The sequence below is a fragment of the Empidonax traillii genome, unplaced genomic scaffold (genome assembly GCF_003031625.1).
Source record: "Empidonax traillii isolate 1590-97213 ecotype Southwest subspecies unplaced genomic scaffold, ASM303162v1 scaffold268:size1028579, whole genome shotgun sequence".
Classification (NCBI taxonomy): domain Eukaryota; kingdom Metazoa; phylum Chordata; class Aves; order Passeriformes; family Tyrannidae; genus Empidonax; species Empidonax traillii.
This window is the reverse complement of record NW_020955461.1, coordinates 43,048-57,794: the sequence shown is the minus strand read 5'-3', so window position 1 is coordinate 57,794 and position 14,747 is coordinate 43,048. Positions and strand designations below refer to the sequence as shown.

Sequence of the window (14,747 nt, the reverse complement as noted above, 5' to 3'; positions counted from 1 at the left end):
GGCAGCGACGGTTCTGCCGCGCCCGCGCCACCACCGGCATCAGCAGCAGGAGGAGCGGCGCGGCGCGATGGGGTAGCGGCGGCGATGGCGGAGCCGGCGGAGTTGCGGCAGGAGTCGGTGGTGCGGTTCCTGGCGGCGCGGGGCGGGCGGGCGCGCAACGCGGAGCTACTGGAGCATTTCCGGGAGTGGCTGAGCCCCGCGGAGCCCGCCCGGCGCGCCGCCGCCAGGAACCGCTTCAAGGAGCTGGTCAACGCCGTGGCCACCGTGCGCCAAGAGCCCGGCACCGGAGTCAAGTACGTGCACCTCCGCCGCCGGTACTGCGCCCCGGAGCCCCCCGCCGCCCCCGAGACCTCCGGGGAGCAGGAGCCGCCGCCGGCGGTCAGAAACAGCGCGGAGCGGTCCAGCCCGCCACCCTCGCCGCGGGCGGGCGCTGAGGAGGCGCCGCCGCCGGCGGCAGCGGGCGAGGATGCCGGCAGCCGCCCGCAGCCCGCGGCGCGGCGGGGAGAGCCAGCCCGGCCAAGCACGGCGGTGGCCGGGGGGCAGCGGAGGGGCTCCCGCCGGGGGCCACCGCCCGGGCGCGGCGGAGGCGGTGGCGAGGAGAGCGCGGTAGCGGAGGGCCCGGGGCGGCCCCCGCCGACGGAGGAGGCGCCGGCGGCCGAAGGTGCCCCCGGGGCGGCGGCGCAGAGCGGCGGCCGCCGGAACCTGCGGGAGGGGGCGCGGGGCGGCTCCCCCCAGCTGAAGCGCGGCGCCCTCCCCGGCGGGGGCCGCGGCCGCGACTCGGACAGCGCCTCGGTGGCTTCGTCCTCCGCCGAAGAGGAGGGGAGCACCACCGGCGCCGTGGCCCTGGACCCCTTGGAACACGCCTGGATGCTGTCGGCTTCGGACGGTCGGTGGGAGAGCCTGGAGGGGCTGCTGAGCTGCGAGCCGGCGCTGCTCTGCAAGCGGGACTTCATCACCGGCTTCACGGTGCTGCACTGGGCCGCCAAGCACGGGCGGCAGGAGCTGCTGGCCACGCTGGTCAACTTCGCCCAGCGGCATCGGCTGCCCGTGGACATCAACGCCCGCACGAGCGGCGGGCACACGGCGCTGCACATCGCCGCCATGCACGGCCACGCCGAGGTGGTGAAGCTGCTCGTGGGTGCCTACGACGCCGACGTGGACATCCGCGACTACAGCGGGCGCAAGGCTGCGCAGTACCTGCACCGCAGCACCTCGGGCGACATGCGGAGCCTCGTGGGGGCCCTGGAGGAGGAGGAGGAGGAGGAGGAAGGGAATGCTGGCAATGGGAGCGGGCGCTGGAGGCTGTCCAAGGTGTTGCCGTCCAACCTCATGAGCTACAGGCTCTCCCACCACCATCACAGCACTGGGGAGGAAGCTGAGGGCACCGACGGGGCAGCGGTACCGGGCAAGGGCAAGGAGATGACGAGGAAAGCCTCCGGCAGTGGACGGATGAAGCCTCGGCTTAATAAGATCCGCTTCAGGACTCAGATCATCCACAACACGCCCTCCTTTCGTGGTGACACCGAGGAAGAAGAGCATGAGGAGAAATCCCTCAAAACGTCGTTCAAGCTCAGGCCAAAGTCCAATGTCTTTGGATAAGGCCGTGGAGCAGGAGGTCTGGGAGGTGGGTGCATGGACCAAAGTGCCCTAAGGTGTAGCACAGAAGGTGAGGCAGGTACGAGTGGGTGCTCATCTACACTCGTAGACTCCAGCCAGATGAGTCCTGAGTATCTTGCTTTAACTCTCAGATCGGTGGTGTCAGTGAGCCCAGTGGGTCAGCGGGGCTCTGGGAGCTCACAGCTCCCGAGAGCAGCTGCTTTGGCTGGGCCCTCGGTGCTGAAATGAGAGCCAGCGGATGGGCTGAGAAACGCTGGGGTGTTTCAAAGCTGTGCTCCTTTCTCTCTAAAAGCAGGCTTCAGTATCATAATCCTGTGTTAGTGGATCTGCTAGGATTAGAGAGTTGAGGGGGAAAGAAAAGGGCAAATGCTTTACTCTTGTATTATCACCTGGTACTATGCTGGCAAACAACTTGCTGCCAGAACACCTCAGTAATACGCAAGTATACCTTAAGTTTCTCTTTAACAGCAATACCACCTGGCACAGTGTGGAGTTGGGTACCCAAAATGAGATGGTAGAGAATGGTTTCCTGTCAGAATCCAAGCTTCAAGCCATCAAAGACTTGAGCCTGTGTTGACTTTATGCATTGAAAATTGCCTGATTTGACATCATGAATATATTTTTTAAAAAAATCATTGCACTGCAAACAATGAATAAAGTCAACTATGTGCAGAAGTCTCTGCTGTCTGAGGTACTACTGAGCTTGCTTATTGCTGTTGGAATATTAATACAAGATAATAGAAGCAAAGAGTTTTTATATATTTGGTATCTTATGTTTTGTCTTAGGCAAAGCAGTTTTATTTTAATCACTGTGAATTCTCAAGTGCCAGACCTAGCGCAGTTCCAGTTATTAAGTCTGGTCAATTCCTATTAATATTCTTTGTGTAACTCACTGCATTTAAAATCAGAAAATTGTGTTGTATGTGTTACCTGTGGAAGTTGTTCTCTTTTAGAATAAAAGAGCAAGACACCATTGCATGAAATCTTCATGAAACTCTAATATGGTCATGTACATGTCTGCGTTCACTAGTAACTTGTGTGCCAGTCCCTTCAACTCGCTTTGTGCAGAAATGGAGAGAAAAATAAAAAAGAGGGGGAAAAAAGGGAAGGTGTGTGAATTCACACACAGGGTGAAAAACTAGAATTCTGAAACTCTATCCTTCTTTATCATTCTGAGTGAAGCAGTATAATTACATATCATAATCTAGTTAAGTGATGGCAATGGTTTTTGAGTTCTTTTAAACCTGTTTTTCTAGAGAAATGATAACCAAGGCTTTGAGCTGTTGTTTAACAACCTAGTAAGTCTTAATCTGATTGACGAGCCTATCCGTCTGCTAAAGCTTTCGGAAACCTTGAATCTTGTTTCTCTGCTTTAAATGTAGCAATTCCAGTGAAATCTAGCAGGCAAATTTGTATCCATATTCAGCTTTCTTTAAAAACTGAGATACTGAGCTGACCCTGGATCCTTAATGCTGCTCAAGGTAGCAGCTCATCTGTGTTTAGTGTTGAGGTTTGGCCTGTTTAAATGCAACATTTGTCAAAGCATGATACGAGTTGGCTTCCTAGAATGCATGTGCGTGTCTGGCCAGTAGCTAACCAAAAGTAGATAGGCTTTGACATGTTAAAATCCAAATTTGAGACTCTGGTTAACTGCATGCCACAAGCTATAGAACACCTCACAGGGGAACTGCTGCTGGGAGTTGTGCACTTTCAAGGTAACAGCTGCGTGTGGCTCTTGCTGGTGGCTTGCATTTCTTGTAGCAACAGGGAAGGAAGTGCTGCCAATGCATTGGCTTTAGACTTCCCATGCAGATAAATTACCTGTTTCTGCACTTTGTGTCAAAACTAATAAATGACAGTGTTTGCATAGGCATGCAAGTGACACACTATTTCTGGAAAAAGTTACATTTTAAAAAATTGAATCTCTGTGTAGGTGCTGGTCATTACTTTTGTGCAGAAAGACTAGAAATTATACAGAGATTCAGCTTTAGTTTATAACTTATAAGCTATATTGATATAGATTTCACGTGCCTTCATTTTGGGTTTGTTGCCACAAATGCGATGGATAAAATCAGTCTTGCAAAGCACTTTCTTTACATCTATGGGATGGGACCAGAAATTTTCCCTTGGCCCTTCCCATTTAAGCTGTACACCTGTGTAACAATGGAGTGTCTGAAACAGAGGGAGGGACCAATCATACAAATTATAGCGTAGACCTAGCCCTGTTGTAACAGAAAAGAAAATTAAATCCCTAAGTCTTAAACTTCCTTCTCTCTGGAAGATAAATCGCTTTTTAGACTTTTTTAGGAAGGAAGTTTTCTAACAGAATGCTTGCAACGTGAGCTCAACTGAGAACATAATCCAGACAACTACCAATGTCCAGACCTTATTAAAGTAGCTTTTCTGTTTTGAGTTTGTAGTTGTTTCATACAAGCTGGTGGGTGAAGTGTTTATCTCTTCACATGCAAATAGCAAAGAATTGCACAAAAATACTGAGCTTTAGATAGCTGTTGGGTTCTGGGATATAATTTGAGGGTTTTGAATATAGCACACCTTGGATTTGAAGAGACTAACTGGAACATAATCTTGCATAATACAGTAGAACTTTGGTAATTATTAAGGGAACTTGAAAAATAGTAAAAAGATGCCTCATTTATAACTCATTATTTGATGTATCAGAGTGAAATTGTTGGTCCACTGATACTGTTCATCTGTCAATTAATGAAATTTCACCACAACGGTCCAAAGGTCTTTGCAAGGTGGAGTGCAACAGAGCAAACACCTCTGTTGGTGTCGGAGATATACTGAGGAATGGCTAGATAACCACTCGTGTCTGTCTGCGCTATGGGACTAAAGCACTTTGATTTCACAATTGTCACATTCCACATGGTTACTTTTTATAACATGAGCTAAAATTTAATGGGGTTTTTTGAGATGGGAAAGACTCTGTTTCAAGATATTTACAGTCTAAACGTACACTTGAGTCAAATATTTTGGATACATTGCCCAGAAAGATGTGAATTTGAAATAAAATTGTGTGGTACAGAAGACTGGAGCACTTACTGGTATGTTTAAAATGGTACGTCTGAAGTTACTGGATGTGTTCAATTTTTATGATGTGTGTAAGGTGGCAAGACTGTAATGTAAACATTTGGTATCTTTTGTTGTACCTTAAGTTTGAAAAAAATTAGAATCAGTTTTTATTAATACACTTTTTATGGGTGTCTCTCTGAATGATTTTGAGTTAAGAACCTGTAAGCTTTGGTTTTACGAAATAAAAAAGCCCATGAATTGTTTATGCTTGAGTCAGCTCCTGTATGCTACATACTTAGGTGCTATGTGCATATTGGGTGTTAAAACAATGTACTGTTTTGTGTTGGGTTTTTTTATCATCAAGATGTCTGATGCCATCTAGCACTCAAAGAGTAAGACATGTAAAAAATACAGTTGAGTTGTTTGCAAGAAGTAACATTTTTCTTTGGCAGTTACTCTCTAATAACTCATGTCAAAGCAAATGAAGACACAACAATTTTTGTTGTAGACAAGTATGTCTAAATAAGGGCCTGGAAGAGTGGCATTGCTTAACTGAAAATAGTATCCTGACCTTACTTCTGTGCAGCTTAATATCTCTGACCCTGAAAAGACTAATACTAGTTTTGGTCACTGTGTACAGGTCAATACCTAATTAAAAAAGGTTTAGGATTAAGGTATTTTGGAACATGTTTTAAGTACAGCTGGTGGTTTCTCTAAAAGGAAGTTTCATTTCATTACCAAGCTAGACTGTGGGATCTTGGTATATTTAAAAATTCCTAGAAGCTGCCACTTTACCGAAAGGTATTTTAAAACTAGTAAACCTTGTGCGGCTGGTAACTCCTCCGACAGACATCCAGATTTGTGCTTAGACTGAAGAAGTCTCAGCTGTTACCATGCTGGTGGATCAGGATGGATGCAGCAGGATGCATGCACCAAGCAACCCCAAATCAGTAGTATGGTGGCACAAGTGAGAGTAGAAGGGAGGGGGAAGTGTTCTTGGAAACTTAGGAGAGGGTAGAGGCATGTAGGAAGCAGCGTGCGGTTACGGGAGAGGTGGAGGACTTGGTAGGAGAGCAATCTATGTGAACCTTGCTGGTCATGCAACGGCTTGATAATTTAGAAAATTGTATCTAAACATACTTCCCTTCTCCTATAGAGTAATAGTTGAGAAAACTGACTTGCTGAGAGCTCTAATGTAAATTAATGTCTGATGCTAAGTATTGTAGTTGGCCCTCTTGCCAACATTTCTTAGTGTGACTAGTACTGTTTGAAAAAGCGCAAACAACTCTTGTGTTGAGTGTAGCTACAGCTGTTGCAGGAGAGTCCTGGAACATCAGAATGAACACACTTAACTTTAGGCTTCTCACTGGAAGAGAAACCCTTCAGCATTGCATTGCTGACTTTTTTTTCCATTAGCTAGAAAGCAGGACTAAGGGGATTACAGTCCTGACTTAATATGCCTTGACTTATATGGAATGCATATGAACCTGAAGGCAGTAGATTAAACTTCAGAGACTTTATCCAGAAAAAGGTATTTTAGTCATGCATTTTGTTTCCCTGTTGACTTTGAAGAATTAAAAAAAAGGTACATACTGTCATTTTTTTCACGTCCTCTACTGAGGGTGGGGAGAAGGAAGAAGTCTGAGATTAAAGTTAGGATTTGAGAGAGGGACTAGCTTTTCAGTTTGTGTTAAAACTGTCTACAGTTTGACAGAAAAAGATAGAACATGATTTTGAATTTCCAGTTTTGTTATACTGAACCATTATTTTGCAGCTGTTCCAGAATTTATCTTCTATGATTTTTCAGTTTAACCAAATCTAATACTGGTGTGTCCTAATACACACACATTATTCGGAAAACTGAGGCAACCTAAAAGTTTTTGTGTTTAGTTTTAATAAAACTCCGTTAGAGGTATTTCCTCTTGTATGGTAAAACCTGAAGAAACCGTATTCTGAGACTTTTACCAGGAGTTAAGCTGCTACTGACCTGTGAAAGAGTTGCCCTTAGAGCAGGTAATACTCGGGTCAAGGTGCAAAAGCATTCTGTGTTCTTTCAGCTAGATCAGTCATGCCAAATGAACCATTCTCATGCACTTAGGTGCACCCACCCTTCTATGTAGACAGCGGTAAACTGTCTGCTCTCCTAGGTTACTGAGGAGCATAAGAAGGAGTTAGCAGGGTTTTTTTCTTTTCAAAAGGAGATAAAGGATGCCTTCAATACATTTCGGGGCACAGAAATCCCTTGAGCCATTTCGTACTAAAGAGGTGCTGTCCCTTTTACTACTTTAAATACAGGAAGACAAAATGGACTGCGCAGGCTATAAAGTTATCTCTGTTCACTGGACACAAAACCTGCATGACATAAAGCATCAAAGTACCAGAAAACATGTTTGTAACACTTGAATGTATAAGGACATCTATATTTGCTATTTCTCTTCCTTGTTACCCATGGCATACTGTCTTACAGAAATGACTGTGACGGTTTGGGAGACTACAACTAAAGGAATGCAGCTCAGAAAATAGGGATGCTTCAAATAAAGAAATCTCTTTATTAAGAATTAAATGGAAAAACTTAACATAAGCTTTCCTTTTCTACTTTATACTTCAGGAGTGAGAAGAACAAAAATTGTGTTGATGTAGAGGTCTCCACATGTAGCATTTTAATTATAACAGAGACAAGAAAAAGTTAGTGGGGAACTGTGGGAAAAGACCACAGTTACCGCAGTTTCTCTTCCATGATTTTAGTGTCGTGTACCTTAAAGGCAACACTGGTGTATAAAAAACACTAAGCATATTTCATGGTTTTCCATTAAATCCATGGATTTCCAATGATTATTCCACTAGCCATGTCAAAACTATTATCTTTTACAATGAGTCCTAAATGGGAGTTCTGACTAACCCGAATGCCCACTTCATCCTCTTTTGCTGGTGAGTGCCCTGTGATCCCTGTGTAGATGAATCCAAATTCTGGAAAACTGTGCCTCACATCGTATTAAAAGTAGAATATTGTAACTTTACAGATGACTAATCAAAGTTAACTTCCCTACACACCCTCCAAACTGAATGCCTGACGTAAGAAGAAGGGGGAAAAAAGCGTAAACCATCTCAAACATGCCAGCACACAGAGTGACTAATCAGTACAGGGCAACAGCTCCTTTCTTTGTAATCACAGAATGATTTTATTGTTCCACATTCCACAAAGGTGCTCTTCAGGGGTCCTTTCCTGGTGCCTGGTCAAAACTTGTGCTGATGACATTGCACAGTCAGTATCCCATAATATTGTCCAAATACAAGAAAGGCTGTAGCTCCTCCCCCACTGTCCCTAGAATCATTGCAACCTACTCAAACGGTGGCAGCCAGGCAGGAATCATGTATGTATGTACGTATGTATGTATGTATGTATGTATGTACACACATGCAAAAAAGAAAAGGAATGATAGCTTTTGGCTAGATGTTTTCCTACTTTTCCCTCATATCTCTCTATGACTTTCCTGGGAGCCAGACAATTCATTTGATTGACTCAAGGGATATTTTTAGCCTAAATTTGCAAACCTATATCCTTTAAACTTAGTTTAAACAACGCAATTGAATTCAGGCTTAACTGATAAAATATTCCTAGGAAGAACTTAAGCCCAACCTAGTCGATGAATATATGTGAAAATCAGTGTGTGACTGCAAGACTGGCTTCAAGGCTTTAGCTGACAAGTTGCATTTATATCCTGGGCTTGACAGCTAACTACTATAACGATGAGTGCTACAGAAAACCTACTATGTGAGTTCCTACACCGATATCTCTGAAACAATGGCAGGAAAAAAAAAACTCTGTTAAAAAATCAGCATTTGAAATTTTGTTTAATTTTGCAGGGTAATTTTAACTATACACCAGTTACGAATCAGATTAACCTATATCTGATATGCTTATATATAGGCTTGCTTACTATAATCTGGTTTTTGATTTGGGGAGTGTGAGAACAAAGACAATTGTTATTATAGGATCCTCAGGTTCCCGTGTTTCATCATAACAGCAGTATTACCCCATCCATACAGAGCATCTGTAGATTCTCTACAGACACTACTAAGTTGCTTACAATCCACATATGGGAATGGGAAATACTGCGTAAAATATATCCCAAAAATTATAAGCCTGAGAAAATAAGAGGCACACAAATGCTGTATGAGTTGTCCAAGTCTACACAGGAAGGCCATGTATACGTAGGAAGTACTGTATCCTTCCCCAAAAGAAAATCTGATCAACCAAATTCTCATTAAATATTCAATCATCCAGTCTAAATATGGAATTTATGTGGTATTCCAACATTTGGTAATTTTAGAGTTTTTGACTAACATCTTTAAATAGTCACAGTTTCTTCACTCCCACGAATGATAACTTTGCATTTGCTGGTTGTCTCCCTTTTTTTTCCTCCACCCTGTGGCTGGCAGTGACAATGTGGCAATTCATGAATGAGTGGGTGACATGAAAATGTCACTGTTAATCTTCTCTGGTATTGATGTAAAGGGCCTATTTATGTTTGCTGGCTAAATCCTGCATCTAACAGAAGGCATTTATTAGTATGTTGTTAGAATAATTGTTTCTTTAATGACATAGTGATGTTATATCTGATTGTGCACAGAAGCAGAAAAGACAGCTGATGGAATTATAGTGCAAATTACAAATTTCAGTCTCACAGGGTGATAATAATAAAATCTTAGGGCATTTTTTCTGAGAATTGCTCTGTATTACACTAATTTATGTACGTAGCTTCTATTTAACTCTGGAGCTGTGATTAACTAGAACTTCCTTATGTTTAAGCTTAGCTACACTTTGTTCATGTCAAGTGCAGGAATAAATTTGATGTAGGCGTGTGTCTGTCAACTTGTATTTAATCAGCAGCAACATCAGCATCTTGATTGAGCAGGATCTACAGGATTAATATGGTCATAAAGAAATTAAATTACTATAGCAGTTACTCTTCTTAATCTTTCTAAAGTCAAAGGAGGGAATAAGGACTTTCTGAGGGTAAGTACTTGTAAGCCAACATAAATTGTTATGGTAATGAGTCAATAGAGAGCCTGAGTTCCCCGTGACTTGCACACCACAAGCCACGTCACACCAAATTATGGCATTGCAGGCCAGTTGTTTGTCCACAGATTATGGAATAACTTCAAGAAATTACTCCACCCAACTTTTATTTCTCTTGTTACATTCTGATAATTAACTTCAAAAGAGCCATATTAATGTACAAGCCCTGTTCCTGTGTGTGAATAATGAGGTGTTTCTCTATGCTCTGCCACAGAATACTCCATGCCTCAAAGCTTAAGAATTGCTACTCCAGGGTAAAAAGTAGAAGAATTTGATGTTTTAGAACCCTCCCCATCAGCATAGCTCTGAAGTAGCAAATAAGCATCTGGAAACACAGTTCTTGACTCTATACTTTGGTTTGATGTTATGCAGGCTCATTTGGGCTTCCACAGGAAAGACATTGTTTCCCCCTGTTCCATCCCCATCCTACTGCCAGCCTCGTATGCAGTACCAACCAATTGGCTGCAGGGTGAGGCTCTTTAGCCTGATAACCAAACTGCAAGCTAAGCTGTCACTGCCTTCGGAATGAATTCTGGTCTGTCTGAGGCCTTTGGTGCCTGGGGAGTTTAGTTCCACCTCAGGGTCAAGACAAGACGAGCAAGGAGTTTATGAAAGAACCTTTTGACTTAGACAGTGAGAAATATTTAGAAATCAAGAGCCACAAAGGGACTTCCTTCTTACTTGTTCTCTCAAAAGGTTCTTACTCGTTTTCTCTGAAGTTATTGGGAAGAGCACAGGTTTGTTCTTTGAGGGAGGTGATGGATCTTGCATGACTAGCTAAAACTAAAGTAATTTTTTATAGAATTCTTCAATAATTCTCACTGGATCTCTTCTCAAATCTGTTCCTTTTTCCTATTCTAAGAATTCTACAGATTTGTTTCCTCACCTCATGTTACAGGGTAACCTTTTAGGCACTCTATGCTGTTCACGCTGGGGAGTTTCCAGGGCAGAGGAATGTAACACTTTGCAGCACACAACACCGATCATCTGCAGCATTCTTTGCAAACTATTCGTCAGTCATTAATGGGAAAGACAAAAGAAAAAGGAATATTTATTGAAAAACACAACAGATGACTTAAGAAGAAACACCTCCCTAGTTTTTACTCTGAGTTTTATATTGAACTCCAGTTCTCCCACGCTTAGATTGTCAAAGAATGGGAACTGAAGCTCTGAACCCATCGAGCTAACCTCTGCTCATATAAGATTTAAAAGAAACAATGATGAGAAAGCAAGCAGAGAAAATTTACATTGAACTAACCAAGTCCTCCTTAACAAATTTTTGTGGTTTTGACCAAAAAAAATATGAAACCAGAAGTAGTCAAAAGTTTAAGAGAACAATAAGAGAACTAAGTAGAAGTATTCAAAAAACTCCCTTTTAAATTATTGAGGTAAACTCTAGCAGAACTGGCTCCTGCTTTACCAGAAAAAGAATAACAACAATAACCTTCTCAGTGCTCCTTATCCTGCCAAGGTTGCTACATTGCTATAGCCTCTAAATCCTGGCTTGAGTTCAAGAACTTTTTTTTTTTATATCACTACAGAAAGAATGTCATTCTTCAGCATATTTGTGCGTGTAACAGTTTTTCTGTATTAGTTTTCTATCATTATTGTCTGTGAATTTGGTATTTAAAAGAATCAGAGCTGGAGCTAGTATTGCTCAAGAAGACTGTCATCTGCAATTAAATAATTTATATCAAAAATTTCTAAGCTGGATGTGGGGATTTCCTGGTACTATTGAATGAAAGACGTGGCTAAATCTCCTTTGCTGTTTTAAAAGTCTCAGTCTTTTCTACAGAATCTTGACCTCCTATAAACATTTGCAGTTTTAAGCTGTTCTCTTTAAAAATGTTGCTTAGACTCCAGAAAGTCCCTTCCTATGCACACTCCTCAGCATTTCAGTTCTGCTGCAGCTTAGCAGCAGTGAGTGTCAAGCTGGGACAGCAGCACAAGAGGCAGGAACCGCAACTGGCATTGCAGTGTTTTTGGGAACAGGCTGTGTACTGATACCAACTCAAAACCAGCAACACTTACAAAGAAAAAATGCATTATGCCAGCAGTAACCCATACTGATGTGGTTGCATCTGAATGACACTTTCAGCTGTCTTCACAGTATTGATCTCCTTGAGCTTTCTTGGAAGAGATAAACCCTGGGATTTGAGGCTGGTTTGTTTTTCATCATTTGACATGATGAAAAACGTTTATGCTGTAAATTCACAGGAACTGGGAGGGAAGAAAAAAGACAAACTTTGAGCAATCTTCAGTCCAAAGGCACTCTAACACTGTTTAGAGTATGCCTATCAACTGCTACTCTATGTCCCCAAACAAACTGTTTTTTCCCCTACCCTCAGAAGCTCTACATAGACAAACAGACAATGCAGCATTATGAATCCTTCAGAAAAATTATGGAGTTTTATACCTCTCGAACAGGCTCATTTGAGGCTCTATGGTTACACAACCACAGAGCACAGTTAATGAATCTTAGCTCCCAGCTGCTGCAATATGAATGACAGAGCTCTGCCAACCTACGTGCTCCTTGCCACTGAACATGAGGTATCAGTCCTCTGCCAGCACTGCTCGCACTGGGTGAAAGCCCTCAACCTGTTCCAAGCGCTGGCTCTGGTGTTCATCTGATGGAATGACGCACCAATTGAAATTGCTGTGCTGACCAAAAAGAGCCCCGCCGAAAATAAAAGGTGAGCAGTTTCTGCCAGGTTAGAATTGGCTCACCAGTTCTCATATGAGGGACAGAGATGGTTCAAGAGAAGGGACAAAGCTAGGACCACTAGAGAATGGCTGAGCTGCCCCTTCTGGCAGTGGCAAATGGCTAGTAATCCTCAGATGTACTCTACAGCTATACCCCAATGTTTACACATGCTCTTGGTGCATCCTAAAAACCACATAATGTAGTTTAGTTTAAACCTGTTCTACTGTCATTCCCAGCCTAATGGCAGTTATTTTCTTTGTGGTTTCCAGAGTTCCCTTAATGCCAGAATTCACACAGATGTATTTTGCAATTACAATTTCTGTGCCTTAAATTTTTATCTTATTTACGCTAATGCATTTTCCATCTAGCCCAGTTCTTCCTGCCTGTGAGGACTTCTGTCTTCTGCTTCCCAAGACAAGTGAAGCATTGCCTCTCTCGAGACCATCAAACGCCTCCAAATGAAGTACTCGGCACATGGCAACGCACGGAAGAGTGACCTGATGAAAAAATTCTTGTGTAACTGAAAATGTAAATGAAGGGGTTGGTCCCTTAAGTGTGCTCAGAGAGCACTAAGTACAGGGAGACCAGCCAAATCAGAACAAAATGGAATGAAGATATCCTAATCACTTAAATATGCTTACTTGTAAATAACAATGGAGTCTCACTAGCCAGAACCTGCTGTACCAGAAGACTAGTTTAGCTGAATGGTAGTCTCCTACTGTGTGGAGGGATTGCCATCGGATTTCTGTGCTGTGTTTTATATTTATTGTGTCTTTGCTTTGTCCTATGTCACAATACTTGTTCTTTTTTTTTTAATCCACAGAGTACATAGTATATGCAGAAAACAAACAAACACTACATTGCAATAATATGCCTTTTGAAATCATGACATAATGCCAAAATACTCCAATTGGAAAGTTTCCTCTGAAACTTGAAGGTGAGGCTTTATCTTTACAGGTTCATTCACAAACCTTATGGTCATACCTTCTATCAGATTAGGTGCCCCTGCAGATGGTTCTTTACATCTTCCACATCAAGATGGTACACTTATTACAAGGCAGCACAGTTCATGTGCAGATAAGGTTTTAGGGCTGAGACATCCTGCCCTTAAGAGTAAGAATCTCTCATATGTTTTTGGCAGAAATGTTTTTTCCCTTCTCTATATTAGCAGCAGCAAACGGCTGTTTGATAATGGTTCTACAAACACAGAAAATAGGACTTTAGGGAAGATGAAAAAGGAGAAGCAAGCTGAAGCATGGATTGAAAATCAAACAGAAAGTGATTTGAAAATTTGGGGTGAAATTGAAGGGCGAGCAACAGAGCTGCACCTGGACTGCCAATATGAAGGCAATACTCACATTTTCCCAGCAGAATCGCTCAGAACATGGACTTGAGACCCTCGGTCCTTCTGCTCTCAGTGGCAAGAGGCTGGTGCATCCAGAGCTGACCCAGAGGGAGAGAGGGAGAGGGGCTCTATTGCTCTGGAATTTACCCTGAATCAGGGCTGCATCTCAGCTGCCACTCACAAACAGGAAGGGCAAGGGTCACAGAAAATCAGTGTTCTAGTGGCTATTCCTTAAATCTATATATACAGGAAATCTAAATGGGTTATGCTGTCAGTAAGAATTTCTGTTTATTTTAACGTCCACACGGAGGTCTCTCCCTCATCAGATTAAAGTTGTTTCAGAACAAGAGGTTTTGGTTTTCTTCTATTGGCTCAAGAAGTCTCCTTCTGTGTGCAGTGCAGGCTGGGAGCCCCAGGCAGATTCACTTTCTCTGAGTCCTGTCAGCAAACCAGGACTGGGGCCCCTCAAGATGCTCACGAGAGATGGGCAGCAGGGCCTACAACTCCTGTTTCCTTATGACTGTTTGCCTCCCTTCCTGCTCTCAATTCTTCCCACTTGGAAAGCAATTTACATGCACGAATTGATGCTGGGCTACTGTCTATTCAGAAGAAAAATAAAATTATTTTTTAAAAAAATTGTCTGTTTCATATCTGCTCTTTTCAAAAATGAAATGCATTTCTGTTCAGCTTTCTGATTTGGTATTTCCTTGACATTTACTTTCTATTAAGTTAAATATGAATGAAAATGCTCAGAGCAGAAACAATGGTGCATTTTAGGCCAAATCACAAATTTCATTTATCCTGAAATTATTTTTTTTCCAACCTTTTAATTTCACCAGCCATTTCTGAAAGGTTTCTGGTTTGATGCAACTCAAAATAATTTTTTCCTTTTATTTTTTTCTGAACTATTTGTAATTCAAAATATCCATTATCTTCATTATCCTCCTTCCAGGTAACTTGGATAATCA

General features: G+C 42.9%; 1 protein-coding gene across 1 annotated transcript; it reads left to right on the top strand.

Annotated features, from left to right (window-relative positions):
* Positions 1-9: 9 nt before the first annotated feature.
* SOWAHC (sosondowah ankyrin repeat domain family member C) lies at positions 10-4,913 on the top strand. Its single transcript, XM_027889645.1, has one exon. It carries the CDS (start codon positions 85-87, stop codon positions 1,597-1,599), a length of 1,515 nt encoding a protein of 504 aa, XP_027745446.1. The 5' UTR covers positions 10-84; the 3' UTR covers positions 1,600-4,913.
* The last annotated feature ends 9,834 nt before the right edge of the window (positions 4,914-14,747 follow it).